General features: G+C 47.3%; 2 protein-coding genes across 2 annotated transcripts in view; one reads left to right on the top strand and one right to left on the bottom strand.

Moving 5' to 3' along the window:
- PPARGC1B (PPARG coactivator 1 beta) overlaps nt 1–7681 on the top strand; it is a 109748-nt gene extending 102067 nt beyond the window's left edge. The window contains exon 12 of the mRNA XM_058280929.2: nt 175–7681. Within this exon, the coding sequence (XP_058136912.1) occupies nt 175–275 (101 nt within the window). The 3' untranslated portion in view covers nt 276–7681. The remainder of the gene's footprint in view (nt 1–174) is intronic.
- Nucleotides 7482–18453, bottom strand: part of PDE6A (phosphodiesterase 6A) — a 106297-nt gene continuing 95325 nt past the window's right edge. Inside the window, exons 18-22 of the mRNA XM_004453729.5 lie at nt 17034–17097; nt 16676–16750; nt 14520–14603; nt 12626–12773; nt 7482–11168 (exon numbers count right to left, since the gene is read on the bottom strand). Of these exons, the coding sequence (XP_004453786.1) occupies nt 11101–11168; nt 12626–12773; nt 14520–14603; nt 16676–16750; nt 17034–17097 (439 nt within the window). The 3' untranslated portion in view covers nt 7482–11100. The remainder of the gene's footprint in view (nt 11169–12625; nt 12774–14519; nt 14604–16675; nt 16751–17033; nt 17098–18453) is intronic.

An 18453-nucleotide genomic window follows, 5' to 3' on the forward strand; every position in this document is an offset into this window, starting at 1 on the left:
CCTCTCATTCTGCAGACAGGGCAGCCAAAGCCCTGAGACGTCGACGAGGTGCTGATGCTCGCAGGCCAGTGCTCATCCCTGACCTCCGAGGCTGGGCCACGGCCACTTCGTGGGGCTGGCCCTCCTCACTTGCTCACTGCGACCCCCTCTCTCTGATTCCTGCCCTCCTCCCAGATTCCAATTCAGAAGAGGCCCTTCCCATGTCCGTGAAAAACAAGTACGAAGCCATGGATTTTGACAGCCTACTGAAGGAGGCCCAGCAGAGCCTACATTGAAAACAGCCTTAACCTTCGAGGAATACCTCAATACCTCAGAAAAGGCCCTTCCAATGTTTACGTTTTCAAAGAAATTAAGTCTATGAGAAGGAGAGAGAGCAAGCGCGCGAGAGAACACACGTGAGAGAGAGACTTGCAACTGCTGTCCCTTTAAGAAAAAAAAAATCAATGTTTACATTGAACAAAGCTGCTTCTGTCTGTGAGTTTCCATGGTGTTGACGTTCCACTGCCACGTTAGTGTCCTCGCTTCCGGTGGGCTGTCCTGGGTGCCCCTCTAAGTGCTGGGTCCGTCGCCCATTTCTCCTTCCTTCCCGACTGACTCCCCCTCGTAGCCTTGCAACGGTGTTCACCATAACATTTCTTGTCTGTAGTGTGTGATGATGAAATTGTTGCTTGTGAATAGAATCAGGATTATAAACCCATTTTTAATTGAAGAAAAAAAAAAGTATATCCTTAAAACAATGTATTTATGGCTCAGATGTACTGTGCCTGGGATTCTTGTATTGCTTCCTTGGTTTTTTTAACTATGCACTGTCGTGAGGTGTTTGCCACTCAGCTGCTCTGCTCCCCTTGCCAGGTTGCCTCAGAGGTGCGGGGGCCGGGAGGCGGGTCTCCAGGGCAGATGCCGCCTGCGGCCGCAGTTAGATACAGTGGAAAGAGGTTTCCAGGCCTTTCCCACCACACCCATGCCAAGCCCCGCCCTCTTCTTATTGGACAAGTTGGAGGTAAACTGTCCTTGGAGTCCCCATCTTGTGCCCAGCTCACAGCGTGTCCCTGCCCGTCAGGCCACGTCCTCACACACCCTTGTGAGGCAGGCAGGGCGAGCTGCCTCCTTCTGGTTTTACAGGCGAGGAGCACAGTGTACCAAGGGGTGAAATGACTCGCCCCAGGTCCCGCAGCCAGGGAGAGGCACAGCAGGACCCCGCTGGTCCCGTGCTCCTGCAGCAGCTGGGGTCAAGAGGCGAAGCGCCACGGGCTGGTAGGGGTGAGTTCAGCTGAACTGACAACGGACCAGAAGCCTAAGGTTCATTTTGGGGGTTGAAGTCACCAGCTGACGTACACCAGCGCCGGGAGAGTCCACACTGGCACTTGCCCTGGCTGTGCTGTCCACTTTGAGCCCAGGTGGTCCCAGGGTTAGCTTACCCCGCAGGCATCCTTCCGAGCCTCAGCGGTATGCCTGGCTTTGGTACAGACAGGTGGCCTGGGAGCAGTCATTGGTTTTTTTTGGTCAGTGGACAACCTGTCCTACTCCTTTGGGCTGGTCTCTTGTCTTCACCTTTTCCTCATCTGTAAAATTGTTCGGGTCAGGGTGGGGAGAAGGGTGCAGGAGCAGCCAGGAGGGAGGTGGTGAGGGCAGGGGACGGATAAGACAATCTGCAAACTCCCTTCCAGCTTAGAAAACATTCTAATTGGGCTTTACTCTAAACTCTGTGTTCTTGAGTGATGTCAAAGCAGTGTGCAGCTTGGAGGTTCTGCAGGTGCCTTGGGGGCCATTCGAGAGGGACTGTGTGGCAGGCAGGGTGTGAGCGTGTTGCTTCTGCCTCAGGTGGAGCAGCTCATACATCAGGGTTCTTCGGGAAATTTTTGTACTGAAAAAAAGTTCTTGCTGCTTTAAAAAAATTTGCAAGTGATTCATTAAATTGAACAAGGTAATTTAATCTGTTGCTAATGCCAGGCCTAGGCCTTTTGTGATTAGTAGTTGATTTTTTTTTTTTTAGATTATCAAATACCTCAGTGGGTAAACTAGGCCAATGATCTTGTCTTGGGCAGATGCTCCAAGCCCACGGAAAAGGCTAGAAGAGACAGGCATTACAGGAGATGAGGAATTTGAACTTCCTCAGTGTCAAGTCACTTGACCTTTCTGGGCCTCAATTTCCTTTTCTGTGAAATGGACTGAGAGGGCAAATTAGGCAAGTTGCTGCTTAGCTTCATTTGCTAAGGTGGTGTCTAGCTCACACTGGCACATACATGACACATGTGCTACTACTCCCTCATCCTTGGCCAATGTCAGGCATAACTGATTGATCACGGCACCCATGTTCCTTGGGCTTGAATATGCTGTTAGAATCCCTCAGCAGCCATTACTAATCGATCAAAGTCTAACCCATTTGACATTCTGGTCTAATCTTTGAACGGTTTCCATCACACCGTACCATATTCTGGCTGGGTTTCAGCAGTCCATGATGTTGGCCCATCCCTGACATGTTCTGGTCTTGGACAGAAAATTCCCCTAAAGCTCTTACTTGGCACTTCTATCACAACTCTCACCCCCACTGGGTATGGGGTGGGCCTGGATCATGGGCGTGAACATGTTTGAAAAAGGCCAGGCTTATGAGGATGGACCCAAAGGGACTTTCAGCAGCACAGACATGAACATCCTAAATTCCTTTTATAGCTAGCTATTCACTGCCAGTAGACACACGAGAAATGGTTGTGAAACCAAATGGAGTAGAACGTAAATCCTCTGCTGCTTCCCCTAAGTCCTGATTTGTACCAAGGAGTAAACTGAGATTTAGCCCTTTAGAAGCTGATAGGAAAGAGTGCTCGTTTCAGAATCTAGAGAGCTAGGGTGAGCCCTGACTCTGCCAAGAACATACTCTGTGACCTTGGATTAGTCCCTTCTCTCTGGAGCCTCACGGTGCTAGAAGGAGTTGGACTAGATGATCTCTGAGTCCCTCCTATTGGCTTCTTCCTTTTTTATACTGGGCCAGGGGTTCTGCCATGGGCTGGTGGTACTTAGGGGAAAGAAATGCAGGTCTTTGGTGGCAGACAGGTCTCTCCCTCCCCTTCTAGGTCAATGCCCTGTCACCTTAGATGAGTACAATGCACCTGAACTTAGGCATTGGCCTTTGAGCAAAACAGAAGATGTGAACACAGCTTTGGGATATGCTGTAAGGTCAGGGCAGGGGCTGCTGATGGGAGAGGATGCCTGCCCTGGGCATCAAAGATTGCCTGCTTGCCACCCCATACATAAAGGCTACAAGGTCTAAGATAGACAGACCCTGCAGACAGCCTCTTGCCGGAAGGCTTGTTCGGTGTTGTGCACTATTTACCAAGGAGGCCCCAAGGTCTCCCAGGAAAGCTAGCCAACCTTGGTCTCTTTCCCACCAAATTGAGCAGTAATGCAGAGGGAGCAGCTGCCTTTGGCAACCATCTCATTGTAGCTCTGTTCTAGTGTTTGCTGTCGATGATGTTTACATGTGATTGCCATAAAAGCTTACTGTAGACTGTGTCGATAGCCGCCCTGTACACAGGGCAGGTCGTACTGTCCATTTCTGTGCTGTGCTGGTGTTTTCCAAAAATGTCCAATCCAACCGCTAAGTGGAATTCTTCCATCTCCTTCCTCAGTCGATATAAGGCTGGATCAGAATCCTCACTCTCGGGGGCTCTGGTTACCGAAGGAAAATGCATCAAAGAGGTAAAGAATCTGAGTGGATGGAGTGTAGCTAAGGCCCCCGCTCCCCTCTTACCCCATCACGCCTTGCCTCCCAACCACAAAACCACTTTGGGTCAGAAAGCGTCAGTCAGGTCTCTGCATTTGCCTCCAGATCTCGAGGCATTGCTTGTCGTCCTCCTTGGAAAAGGGGCAGGGCTTTGGGGGCGGTCAGTGGAAGGGGGGAAGAGGCTGAGCTGCTAAGACTCAGTACGTTGGTCTTGACATGGGGAGAGATGTAATTAGCCTTTCATTGCCTAAGCCTGTGCTTTTTTATTTTTCTGAGAGCAGTTTCTCCTCAGCGATTGTGTTGTGCCTGCCGAGTTAGCCGTGCAGGTGGTGAGTAGAAGGGACAAGGCAGGGCATTACCTTCGTGGATAGGCTGGTTCATGGCCCATCTCAGGCCTCGGGTTCAGTTGAAATCAACTGCAGCTTGAGCGATGGGTCATCGCAACTGTGAAGCAGGAGTAACCTTAGAAGACTTGTTGCTCTCACTAATGTCAACATTACAGTATTTTTCTTGGCATTTGAGATTTAACAGCTGCCCTCAGTTTTGGGAGCTCATATCCCAGCATTAGATTTGACCAAGGAAAGGAATTGAATGTACAGTAGCAAATAAAGTGAACCTAATGGTTTCCTTGGCCAAACAAGAGGGATCCCCTCATCTCTTCCCACTGGGGCAGAAGGGGACAAATTCATACTTACGTGCAATCTGTGGGTATCCACACACATAGATGGGCTCCGGGGCTGTTTGCCAAGTCTTGGAGGTACAGGGTAAATGTAGGGAGGATGTGGGAGCTGAGAAACTCATGTACACAGAAATGCCCCAGCCCCAAACAGACATGGAGTCGGGGCAGGCCATGGGAGCCAGCTGCAGGACACCCAGGAAGTAGCAGAGGCTGGCTTTGCACTGAACCAATAAAAGCTCTTTGAGAAAACCACAACACTTCAGCCTGGCTGTGTGTTTCTACACTGGCAAACGTGGGTCTCCTCTGGTGAGGTACTCTCCTAGGGACTGGGAGAGCAGCAGGCCGGGGAGGGGCTAGCATGAGGGAAGAGGGAGCAGAGGTGCTTCCTAGACATCAACAGCAGGAGAGCCGCTGCTGGGACCAGCCCTTTGCTAGCCTTTGTTGGAGACCCTAGAAACAGGGAACAGCAAATTTAGATCTTGCTATCTACTTTTGTGAAAAATTAAAATGGCCTGGCCAGTTGAAAGTGGTTGGTAGAGCAAGTCCTTTAACTATAAGCCATTGCAGAGTGAGAAACTCTGATGCAAAGGGACTTGTTTTCTTATTTGCTGTGTGACCTTGGGCCTCTGTTTCCTCGTCTAGCAAATCAGAATGTTTAACGGGATGAGTGCTGAAGTCCCTTTCACCTCTGAAGCCCCGTCCTGGAGCACTGGGACTCCATCGCCAACACCGTACACCAGGCCCGTACTCAGGTTGCATCCAGCTGGTGTTCAGAGTGAGCGTTCTCTGCCAGGGAACCAGCCAGCAGTAGATCCAGACCTTCGGAGTCCTGGCTGAGCTCCCTTGTGTGAGAAGGCCATCTCCCCAGGGTAGAGCCAGGCCCTCGTTTCTCTGGGGATGGTGAGAAGTTAAACCCCAGGTTGGCTCGGTGGCGGTATTGGATCTCACACTAGCCTTGTCATTGTCCCCACCGAACAGCTTCTAATCTGAATGTTCTGGCCATTTGGCTATCTCTCTCTTGCTCTCAGACAATACTAGCAATACACCCGTTTTTCCAAACAGCTTGACTGCAGAACCTTTCCCATGTGTTTTTCAAATGATCGTAAAACCTGTGGGGCAACAGGAGGCAATGCATATGTTTAGGGCAGCTTTTGTTATTTGTTTCTCTAATGATATAGCAGTGGTGACCGAGGCTTCGGGATTTTGGGGGACAGTTTTTCAGATAATCCCTTTCATCAGGATGCCTTGCACAACCAGAAGCAGCACAGAAATCCACCCTCCTGAATTTGAGGCCTGAAAAATATTGTCTCTAGATGGTCAGACCCTGGGCTGTGCAACTGCTCTTCAAAGAGGTATTTATATAGCTAGAACCCACTCTGCTGTATTTTTTGCCAAAGGATCCTCCTAGGAAGCCTAAAAATGTCTCGTTTCACTTTTCCAGCCTTGCTCATGGTTACTTGTAAAGGGGATTGGTCAGTTTCCACCTCAGCACTTTGCCTTATCAACATCTAGTCGCCATCTAGTGGCCAAAGACTGTATCTACCAGCTACCTGATGGAAGGCAAACAAATCCTTTCCGCCACCTTGCTGTCCTTGTGGCAATGAAGGGTAAAATGCATAAGCAGAACTGTGTTCAGAGCCTGATGTAACACTAGTGTCAAAAGATTCCAGAAGCAACCGCTTAGTAGACAGGCAGACTGAGAAATGCACTAGCTAGCCCGTGGACAGAGGAGACAGGAGTGGACCCCTGTGTCCAGGTGCCCAGGAGGGGTTCGCTCTAACTGCAATACCGGCAGCCCCGCTGCCGACCTTGTTAAGTGAACCTCCGCTAGGCGGCCCGCACTGTACCCTCGGGACGAGCAAAGAGGTCGGGGGTGGGGGTTCTGTGGGGGTCCTGGCCATGGCCTTTGATATGGTCCACCAAATAGCCAAACAGGTAGTTTTGTTTGTTTATTTTTGTTTTTGTATTTTGTATTTAAAAATCTTGTCAAGTGTTTTTGTGTTAGGAATAAAAAGTCATAAATTCTTCCCAACTTTGTTTCTTAAGGGATGTTCTGATTCCGATGGAAACAGGTTGGCTATCCCAAGGGGAGCATGGGAAGTGCGGCAGGGAAGTGGACTGCATGAATTTATGGATGCTTTCTGGGGAAGATGACCGTCCCAAAGTCCAGTTCAGTGCAATCTGCTTTGGAAATTCACCTCCACCCTCCCTTGGCCCTCTTGTGCCGTGGTATTAGCATTGGATGTGTGCATCTGCTTCTTCCAGGGGCAGCTCCTAATGTTGAAACCAACACAAGATCCCTCTCCCCAGCCCCACATGTCTAAAGAGACAGTGTCTGTAGCTAGCCTTAATAGACTGGGCAAGGTGGTCCCTGTGGTCCTCTCCAACATTTCCAAATCTTGGACTCAAATCCTTTTCTCTTCGTGTGACCATGCAGCCTAGAGAATTCTGAGCAATAGGGAGCCAGGGCTTTCTCTGGCTCTATGACAGGGTCAAACCAGGGACTGGCTAAACTTGTGAGGTTTTGGTGTCCCCAGGGGTACTACGATAGGGGGCATTATTTATTAGGAAGCTCAACAAGGTAACTACAGCCTGGGGTGTGTGAGTGTAAGGCTGTGTGTATGTGTGTGTGTGTGCTCACGCGTGTCTGCGTTTGTGTGTGTGCGTGTGGAATTACATTGATGCATTTCTTGAGAAAGGTGCAAGAATTTCACCTACACAGAGGGACACATCTGCTTTGTTATTTATAATAGAAAGCTAAATTTTAATTTTTTAAAGGACACTGCTAATGATTGAGAATCGAGTTTTTAGTTTTGCTATTTTTTTTAATTGGTAGAGGATTTTTATATATTTTTTCCATTTTGTTGGGTTGTGTCCTTATTTATATAAATACTTTATCCGTAAGGGCAAAGAAGAAACTTTCTTTGCTCTTAATTATTGTGGTTGTCATTGTCCCTATTTTATTTCTGGTGTGATTTATCTGTCTACCTTCTAAATGAGAAAATGTTTTCCTGTATTTGTACATCGTCAGATTCTATATAGTTTCATAGATAATTTAACCAAATTGCTCTGTGTATTATTATTCCGTGAGTATAAAATTCTATTTTAACGTCTGTAAATACTTCAGAACTGGCTTCTTTTCTCAGACTCCCACTGGGGAGTTATTGTTTACATCACAAAAACTGTAGAATCTCTATGCTCATGTACTGTAAATAGTGAAGTGATCTGCTTATAAATAAACTTAACAAATACACTATGGAGATTAAAAAGAAAATACCACCACAGCCCTGCCCCACTTTGTGTTTGTTGCTTTTGTGCTCTTGGTGCAAAATAAGGGAGAGATTCCAATTCCATTGTCACCTCCTCAGAGAAACCTCTGTCAAGGTTTGCTCCCCACCTTCCTCACCAAAACCCTTAGTTCACTCACTGTTCTTCCCTTGCAACACTTCACAGTTCATTATGACCATGATCTTGTCTTGATAACAACTGTTCCCGTCACGCCTCTTTGCCAGGACTTTTGCTGATGATACCACTTTTTAAACAAGGACTCCCTTATTTTGGCATATCAACTTTTCTCCAGAAAAGCACATCAAACAAGTGTGCTATAAGATATTTTGACATTATGGTTTCAATCAGAAAGACTCACCAATTTGCAACTACAAAACAGTTTCTGGTTGGAGAATATCATTCGGAGCAGATTTGAATTGCATGCTATATTTTCCTTTTCATACATACTCCCAGTGTGTGAGGGATGAGGAAGTGGCATCTCAGACTCTCTTGTGTTTCAAAGCAATCTTATGTTTAGCCTTTTTTTTTAACAAAAAATTTACCCTAGAGCTGTGTTTTGGTGCTTAATATGCAGTTCGAGTGCAGGATATCCAGGAACCCCCAAAGGGTCGAAACGTTGGTGAAGAAAATGATACACCAGCAAGAACAGGTATAGTAATCCAATGCATTCCATGGTACGTTCAAACCATTTTCCACTTGTTGTTATATAGTATTTGTTTTGAAAATACTTATGCTAGTTTTCATTGTTCAGGTGATTTATTATCTTAGAGAAGAGAGAATGCATCATGGTCTTCTCCACTAAAATGAATGGGGATATTTTCACGCAGTGGTAGGCTTTTCTGGCGTGAATTAGAGTGAGGGTGTCTGTGTAATTGAATTGCCCAGACCTGTTGCCGCCTTACTGGATGGTACGCTTTAGGAGAGCAGGGCTGCTTCTTCGTTCACTGTGGGGCGCTCAGACTCCCGCCAGTCAGGATTTCCTGAATGGATGAGTGAGGGAATCCTACTCCATGGCCTGATGACTGTACACAGCTAGGGAAGCAGCCAAGCCACAAAGTCACAGGAAATAATCCTTTCTAAAGGAAGTGCATTCCACAGAGCCAGGAACAGAATGGCAGATTTAGAGCCCCAAGACCTGAGTTAAGCTCCATCACTTCAGTGTTGTGTGAGTTTGGATAAGCCACCACTTTGACCCCTGGATTCTTTGCCTATAAAACAAGGTAATTTGCTTAAATGTCCTCAAAGTTTCCTTGATGATCTAGAAAAGCTGATTCTCTTAAGCAGTGTGGTGCAGGGAACATGGTTACAAGCTTGGGTCTGCTTTGCTTTGAGTCCTGACTCTGTTTACCAGCTGAGTGTCCTTGGGCAGTTTTCCTAACCTCTTGGAACCTCATTCTTATCATTTGATAGATGGGGCTAGTAACGATTTCTACCCTATAGGGTTTTTGTGAGGATGAAATTATATCATGTGCAGTGCCCAGCGTAAGCTTTGACCCTCATCATTCACAGTCTCATTTGGTGCTAACCAGAACCCTTTGAGAGGTATGGCAAGGATTATGAGCCTTTGACAAATGGGGAAGGCTGTGGAGCAGATAGAGTACAGGGAATCTGCCCAAGGGACTCAGAAATGGAGTGACAGAGCTGGCATCAGTGGCATCAATACCTGCATGTTCCGGGGTGACATGGTTTCTTCAGTCTTTACCCTGCCACTTAACCACTGTATATGACATGTTTAAGAACATGCCTCTGCTTAAAAGACCAATGAGTGTCAATTTCAGGAAGACAGAAAATCTAGGTCGGGAATTAGAAGATGAGGAATGCATACCCAGCTTCCTGTTGACATCATCATGTGCAAACATGGGCAGGTCTGGTGTGTTGGAAGCGCTTACTGGCCTGCGGTGGGAGTCACAGGGATGTGTGCCCTCTACAGGGGCTGTTGTAACCTGGGCCTCTTCTTCAGGAGGGAAGCCAGGCCCAGCTCTGTCCTCCTCGCTGGCCTTCAGTTTCCACATTTGTATAAAAAGAGAGGTTAGAGTAGATCAGTGATGTATAAACAGTTCAGAGAAATCATGTGGTTCTCTCTCCTCTTTAATATATTGGCTTCTGCATAACATTCTATTTGGGAAAAAAGTTCTCTCTAGAGCCAATGTCCATTTATAGGAGAATTGGACAGGAATGTGTTATACTCCACCACAAGAAGCCAACAGTTAAATATAGAATATAGGACATTCTGCAGGACAACTGACCCTGTTTCTGCAACAAATCACTGGCAAAGGAAAAAAAAAAAGGAGGGAGGACTTCTGTACATGAAAAGAGATTAAGAGACATAACAACTAAGCTTAGTGTGCAAAATTTGTTAGGATCAGATTCAAGCAAACGATTATTAATGACATTTTTGCAGCAATGGGGGAAGTTTAATTAAGGTCCCCTCCACAGGTTGGATTCCCCCAGGAAGCAGACTAAGACTTTTTCTGCAGGATGTTTATTAGGTATGCGCTGGAGTCTGTGGACAAGAAAAGAAAGAAGCAGGAGTGGGCAAAGGGAGTAGCTGAGCTGCGATACGAGCCCAGCAGTAATCTTGGTCCACTCCACCAGAAGTTTGGAAGTTACAGTGGCCCTCAGAGTTGTCCTGTGTTGGGATAACCAGCCTTTACAGCAGAATGGATAGTCTCTGGCATATGGGCAGCCCTGGGAAAGGGCGTGACCTTGGGCAAAGCCGCTCCCTGCAGCCACGGCAATGCCTGAAGAGGCAGGCGCTGAGGCTTGTCTGCTGACAACACTCACAGCTGCTGGGCCCACAAGTCCTTCATTGAAAGGGGATCTGGGTGGCATATCCCAGCATCCTCCACAACTGGGTATGTGATGATTGCAAGGAATTCCTGTTCATTTGTTGCATATGACAATGGTGTGGTTATGTCAGAAAATGCCCATATTTCTTTAATTCAGGGGTGAAATGAGATAATGTCTGGAATTTTCTTTTAAATACTTAGCAAAGAAAAAATATGAAAAAGATGTAAAAAAGACCAAGAAGCAAATGTGGCAAAATCTTCATATCTAAATCTGGATGATGGGTATGAGGAGATTCATTGTTCAGTTTTCTACTTTTGAGACTAGTTGAAATTTTTATAAGACATAAATGCAAGTATATGAACAAAAATGATTCTAAGCAAGGAAGTTTATATAGCATTAATTAAATCTTTGATGTCTATGAAAGCTGTAATACTGGTTTTGGCTTAATGAAAAGTTCTCAAAGCTAAAAAAAATGAAAACCACTAGATAAAATGTAAGCTAAATTTTCTTTCAGCTTTCAAATCCTGTCTCTGTTCTTTCTCAAGAAGGTGTGGCTTTCCGCTGGCTTGGGTAATCTCTTCCCAGGAAGGCTGATGCCATTCTGGTGGGCAGATTCCCATTTGTGCTACTGGATGCAGCAGGACTTGGATGCAGGTGCGCCTCCTACTGGGCCGGGCTGATTTCCCACAGCTGCTGCAATCAGAAAAAACACACCAGGTGAGAGGAGGCTGCAAGGGGCTTCCCCTCTGACCATCTGGCTTGGACCAAGAGTTGCAAATTCAAGGGCTTTTGGAGGCCATTGTAATCACACATGCAGAAGGCAAGCCAGGTGTAAGGAGACTCAGGGAAACTAAGAATGTTTCAGCTCAAGCCTGATGATAATGGCAAACGATACTTGGCACCAATGTCTGGGAGATGACAGGGAGTGGTGGAGACTGTGACAAACTCGAGAGAACCCTCGTCCCAGCCAAAGGGAACAGATGCCACTTAGCTCCTGCCAATTGTTTTCATGCAGAGATATAGGACTGGTGTGGCCAGATCTTGATCTTTTAAAAAGACAACCTGGAAATCTGGATTTTTAAATGTGAGCTATCCCAACTTTAAAATGTGGACAGCTAATTCACGTGTTTAAAAATGTAGTCCAAACAAAAGACATTTGCTAGCTCTGAATTTGCACAGACATGCCACTAGTCCAAAAGACAATTGGTGCAAATTAGGAAAAGACGCTTCTTCCTCAAGACACTTAAGGGCATTTTCTGGGAAGCTAATAGCTGTACCAACCTGCATGGCTAATATATAGGGTGTCCGCTGGAGCTGTGCAGAGTACAACCTGCAAAACTCTAAGTGGTGGCCCCGCATTTGCAGCTTCAAGTTTTGAATCAAACCACACTGCTCAGAGCAGGGCAGAGCTGGATACCTGACAGTGTCCACATTGAGAAGCATGGATAAAGAGGGACGTGTGTGCAGAGGAGGCCTGTCAGGGTGGGGCAGAGACTAGAAGCTGTGGTCTATGAGGGAGCCAGAGCCACACAGTCAGTAAAAGAAATGACTTGGGGTATGCTGTCCATGAGGAAAAGGGAAAAGACAAGTCCTGCTTGATTCTTGAGGGCAGAACTGTAGCCACTCGGTTGAAGCTTTAAGGAGAACAATTTCAGCTCAGGATAAGAAAGAGCTTTTTAATAGTGGTTCTGAAGGAGGATGCCCTGTAAGATGGTGCGCCCCCATCACTGGTGGTGTGCAAGCAAAGGCTCAAGATGGTGTACATGGGACGCAGACATCAGACAGAAGCTTGGAAGCAGGACCTCTGCAGTTCCTTCCAAACAAAAATTCTAGGTTTTCTCCCATGCCCCTGGGCCAGGGCCTATGTCCACAGCCTTAGAAATGGAATCTGCCCTGTGTTTGGGGAGGGGTATGTCAGCCTGGGAAGCTCTGCTGGGAGACCCAGAGGATCCCCAGCCTCAATCTTGGGGACCAGGCTCTGTTACTGTGTGACTTGGCCACCATAGCTCATACATAGAATGGGGAGTGTAAGAGTTCACTTGGACACCTGAATGAGACCAGGTGCATGAGACCCCGAGGCCAGGCCCAGACATGCTGTGAGCGTTCAGTGTGGGGGAGGCCAGGGCACCCCATCTTCCCCTCCCACACACCTTGCTTGGCCTCCTGATGTTTCTGTTTCTCCTCCTCCAGCGCCTTCATCTTGGCATCGTACTCATCAGCAAGCGCCTTCCACTCCTTGCGGTTGTTGGTGATGCCATCCAGCATGGGGGTGATCTCCTCGTGGAAACGGGAGAATTCCTGGAAGAGAACGAGCCTCTGGTGCAGGGGCAGCTGGGATCGTCAGGCTCCAGGGTCAGCTCTAGTGCGAAGGCGCAGTGGGAACTGTCCGCAGCCCTCCCGTTACCAAGTGGTGTCCAAACCGACACTGCGGGGCCTTGGAGCAATATCATCACATCCTTCTGCTTAAAACCCTCCAATGGCCCCCACCGTCCTTCAGGGTGAAGTTCAAACCCTTTCGCATGGTTTTTAAACCCCTCCATGAGCCCGTCCTCTCCCGCCCTTCACAGGCCCAACCCTCCAGTCATTTCAAATCCCTCAGGTCCTGGAGTGTATCCTCCCTTCAGTGGGCTTCACACAAGCTGTCCGCTTTGCTGGAATATGCTACCCTCCCCTCTTTTTCCTTAAGTCTCCACTTAGGCATCATCTCCTATGCAGCCTTTTCTGCGCCCTGTGAGAAGTTCCCAAAGCCCCTCTCCTACCACCTCTCACGTCATTGCAATGGACCCTTTGTCCTCCCCCGGAGGCTGTGAGCCTGGGGAGGGCAAGGGCATCATCTGTCTAGTTCACTCGGGCGGCCCTGGCCTACCACAGCATCTGGACCACAAAGGTACTCGACAAATATTTGCTGAATGAAATTGGGAAGTTGTGAAGATGATTCTTAAGGCCTCTTTCAACTCTTAATAAAAATAATGTCTCATTTGAGTACAGCCTGTTATAGCTCATTGAAGCACTTTTTCTCCCTTGATCCTCAAATATTTCTGTGAGGAGGGGCAACAAGTTTCATCACTCGTACATTTTTGGGTGAGGAAATCAAGATCCAAATCTAAGTAGACTTGCCCAAGGTAATAATGGCAAAGCCATGGCTCACTGTCAAGGTCCATCTGCAGTCAAAGTCACTCAGAGCTGCCCAGGTTTGGGTTCTAGCACTGCCACAAGCTATGTGGTCTTGGGCAACTCCCCAACAGAGCTTAACTTCAGCCAGGAACTCGAGACAGTAATCATAGCTACTTCTCAGAGTTGTGATAACACATGTAAGGCGCAGTCTCATTCATTTGATAGTATTACTGATGATAATGGAAAACAATCAGCTACTCTGTGCCACAAATCAGAGGACCCCAATTAGACAGCAATATATCAGGGACCCCACTTGTCCCCACTCTGGGAACATTCACACTTCTTCCAAGCAGAAGTGTTGTAACTTGCACAGCAGAAAGAGCACTGAACTGGCAGTTAAGAGTCCTGGTTCTAATCCTGTCTCACTGGCCCTGTCACTTCTCATCCCATGTGAAACATGGCTAAAATAAAAATTAAAGTTGGGAAGTGGGGCACAGATACCATGGATTTGGGGCGTGCGTATGTGTAGATTTCTCAAAAGGGGAACTCAACTTTGAATGAAAAGTTAAAGAGAAATTCCAGATTATCTCTTGGCAGTTGGGTAACTTTGGCCTATCACCTTTCTACCAGCTAGGGGAGTTAAAAGGGCATGTGCCTGCTATGCTTCCCACTTCACCTGTCTGAAACCATGCTTAGCCATTTGCTCCACAACTATTTATTGAGCAACCAGGATGTGCCACTCTCCAGGATAGGAGTATAATCACAAGACCCTTTAGTGCTGTTGTGGGCACCAAATGCTGTCACTGATGAGAAGTTCTTTGTAAAGCATCACCCACTTTTCACTTGTTGGGGTGTATTGTTCCTGATGTCCTTGGGAATCCCAGGTTTATCAAAGAAATATTGCTGGATATGAGGAGGAAACGGGCCTACCTTGTAGACAAAGGTGCATACAAAGTCAATGAAGCCGACCTGGAGTTTGGGGAGTTCGTCAGCCTTGTTTCTGTCCATCATGGGCTGTCATCGGGGAGACAGAGTTAAATGCACTCAGCACCTGCCTTGATGTAGGAGGATGGACCCCATCCTACCTATAAAGTACCTTGCTAAAAAAAATTGAACCTGAAACAAGCTCAATAAGTCTCCATATCTGAACTGGCAGTTTACAGGGAGTATGAGGGACAGCGGAGCACGTTAAATAACACCGTGAGGGGACAAACAGCCAAATCCAGCATATTGTTACGACAAAAGACTCAGTTTCTTCAACAAATAAATGGCATATGGAAAAAAAAAGGGGGGGGAGTTGGACTGCTACTGATTAAAAGACATTATCAGGGGCAGTGTGGTCCTTGGTTGAACCCTGACTTGAGCAAATCAACTCAATTGGTTTTCTTAGGGAAAATGAATAGAGATAGGGTGTTAGATGATATTAAAGAATTATTAATTTTGTGAGTCTGATAATGGTATTGGGTTGTGGGCGTGTATGTGTGTTTTGAGTTATCTCTTAGAGATACACGCTTACAAAATATGGATAAATATCCTAATGCCTGGGGTTTGCTCTAAAATACCCTACTCAAAAGGAAGAAAAAAAGCATTGTGGAGAATAGATAAATCAAGAACAGCAGACTGCTGCTAATTGTTGAATGTGGGTACATGGAGCTGATAATAATATTCTCTCTACATTTTATTTTTTAAAATTTTTTAAAGATTTATTTTATTTATTTCTCCCTTCCCCCTGCCGTTCCCCCTGTTGTCTGTTCTCTGTGTCCATTTGCTGTGTGTTCTTCTGTGTCTGCTTGTATTCTCATTAGGTCGCTCCGGGAACTGATCCTCGGACCTTCCAGAGTGGGGGAGAGACGTGCTTACTCTCTTGCGCCAACTCAACTCCCTGTTTTGCTATGTCTTCTTATTTTCTCTCCTCTGTGTCTCTTGTTGTGTCATCTTCTGCACCAGCTCTCTGCGTTGGTCGGCACTCCTGTGCAGGGCAGCATTCCCGTGCGGGGTGATTCCCATGAGGGCCAGCACTCTGCATGGGCCAGCTTGCCCTCACCAGGAGGCCCTGGGCATCTAACCCTGGACTTCCTATATGGTAGACGGGAGCCCAATTGGTTGAGCCACATCTTTTTCCCTCTCTCTACATTTTAAAAAGTTAAAGAAAGAAATAACTATAAATATGTGGGCCCTTGTCCATATTCACAGCACTTAACTGCCCCTGGCAGCATATCATTCCCCTCAGCTTCTGCCTAAGCCTATTACAGTTTGCCCAGCACCCTAAGCCTACTATGTGAAAGTATGTTCTATCTCCAAACAAGATCTCCACCTTGCCCTTTCTGTGCTATTAGAATGGGGCTAGAGGAGGTAGACTTGTAGATCATTGGAACTGAAAGGGAAATCTAAATTCTATTGTTGGCAGAAGCAGATGTGGCACAAGTGATTGAGCTCCCTCCTACCACATAGGAGGTACTGGGTTTGGATCCCTTTGCCTCATAGAGAAGAGGAACAAGACAGCAAGTTGGCATGGTGAGCTGAGGCAACAAGATAATGCAACAAGGAGACACAAAGAGGAAAGACAATGAGAGACACACAAAGTAGGGAGCTGAGGTGGCTCAAGCAACTGAGTGCCTCTCTCCCATATGGGAGGTCCCAGGTTTGGTTCCCAATGCCTCCTAAAGAGAAGACAAGCAGACACAGCACACAGTGAATGGACACAGAGAGTAGACAGAAAAGCACAAAACAAGGAGGTGGGGAATAAATAAATCTTTTTAAAAAATTCTATCCTCCACTTGTCAATCTCTATTCATGGTGAGCTGGGGACACCTACATTAGGGCAGGGTTCTCAAACTTTAGGAGGGTTTGTTTAAAACACACATTGCTGGGCCCCATCTCCAGAGTTTCTGATGCCCATGAATTTGCATTTCTAACATGTTTTCAAATAATGATGTGATGCTAGGGGACCACACTTTGAGAACCACTGCACTAGGAAAAGATCATCTCTAGGGTAAGGTCACAACTCTCCATCAGGCTAGGTCATGTCTCTAGGTCAAGATGAGATCACAAACACCTATCATCAGGCTGACTTCCCTTCTACTCACAATGGGATTCTGCTGCAGCACTGTGCGCTCCAGGTCACCTTGTTCCCAAAATTCAGCAGCAACCAGCAGAGCTACCTGCAACAGATCCTCTTATGGAGTCAAAGCACCAACCCCAATGCTACCCGGGCCCCCACCCACATGGGTTTTCAGCTCAATGTAAAGACAACCCACCCCTGCCACCCCTACCCTACTTTGTTCTCATCATTGGAGAAATCTTAAAGTGACCCCCACATCTTTGCAGAGGAGGACGGAGCAAATTTGGGCTGGCTCTGGAGCTGGGCTGAGCAAGTGCAAGTCTTATTACTTGATGTCACCAGTACAGGGATCCCCCTCCTCCCGAGTTAGAAGGCCCCCGTACCTTGCTCTGCACCTCCCAGGGCTTGGTTATGGCTGAAAGATCACAGGCGGTCATCATCATAGCCCTGTGCACACGGGAAGCCATCCATCAGTCCTGAGCCAGTTAAAGCTGTAAGTATTGGTTATTTACTTCTTTCTCTCTTTTCTCTGCCCCCACTAGTAGATGACCTTACCTCAGTGTGAGGAGAAGGGTCACTTCCCCATTGCACCTGAGGATCGTGCTTTGAAGTCAAGAGGGATAAATCCTGCCCCTGTCAATTATCAGCGGGTTGACATTGGGCAAACAAATCAACCTCTCCAAGCCTCAGTTTCCCTGTCTATATTAGCAATGCTACGTTCCTCAGAGAGTGGGAGTCAGGATTAAATTAGGTAACATATGTAAAAATCTTAGTTGAGTACCTGAATCCAGTAAGTGCACAATGATATTGGCAATTATCATTGCCATATTTTGGTTTTTGTTATGTACCAGACACTGTTCTAGGCATTTTATAAACATCAATTTCATTTAAATCTCATTGTCAGTCCCTTCTGTCCTGTATAAGGCAGAACAACGTTTCTCAACACTTTTCTCATCATCATCCCACCCTAAAGACCCTCTTAAGACATTTTTTTCCTAATTGCCAACCCCCCATGACATTTGAATACTGCAGTTGGACTGTGTGCTGTGCCCCCTTGGAGCACCACAGGCCATTGTAATATTGAAGAGGTTTTTCACTCTCCCATCCCCCAAGAACCACCTTTTGCCCCCTTGGGCGTGGTATCAACCCTGTTAAGAATGTGTGGTTATAAAGAGATATGGCCTCCATCACTGTAGGAGGAACTAGCGGAAGGAAGTGGGGAGGAAACAACAGATTCACACCAGGGAGGTAAGACAGGTGGGTACGATATAAGATAGGAAGGGGGAAACAGGGATAAAGAATTGTTGGAGCAAGATGAGGGGGGTGGGCGGGGACGGAGGGGAGGTGGTTAAGAAGGCATTTCAGAGGTGGGGAGCTTACTGGAATGAACACCTGGGATGGGAATCCAGCGCTAGGTGGTGCGGGGGTTAAATTCTGAACTGGGAGTGTGGACTGTATCCAAAGAGCAGTGGAGAGCTACTGAAAGCATGGGACCTCATTGTGCCGGTCAGGGGCCTGGCTGTGGGTGTCGGGTGGAGCCTGGCTGTGGGTGTCCGGTGGAGCAGGCGGAGAGCAGGAAGGCTGGGAGAGGTCCCCTCATTCTGGCAGGGGCGTGGAGGGCGCGGGCTGCAGCAACGCCCTTGGGCTGGGGCAGCGTCCAAGGGCTGGGGCAGCGTCCGGAGGTGGGGTCAGCCAGACTTGGTGGGCAGGGGCTGGGGCGAGGGAGGAGTTAGAGAAGTCTGACTTGCCCCTTGGATGAATTTTACAGTTAATCAGGGGAATCTGGCATAGCATAAGCTGGTC

This window comes from Dasypus novemcinctus, chromosome 2, assembly GCF_030445035.2.
Source record: "Dasypus novemcinctus isolate mDasNov1 chromosome 2, mDasNov1.1.hap2, whole genome shotgun sequence".
NCBI lineage: Eukaryota > Metazoa > Chordata > Mammalia > Cingulata > Dasypodidae > Dasypus > Dasypus novemcinctus.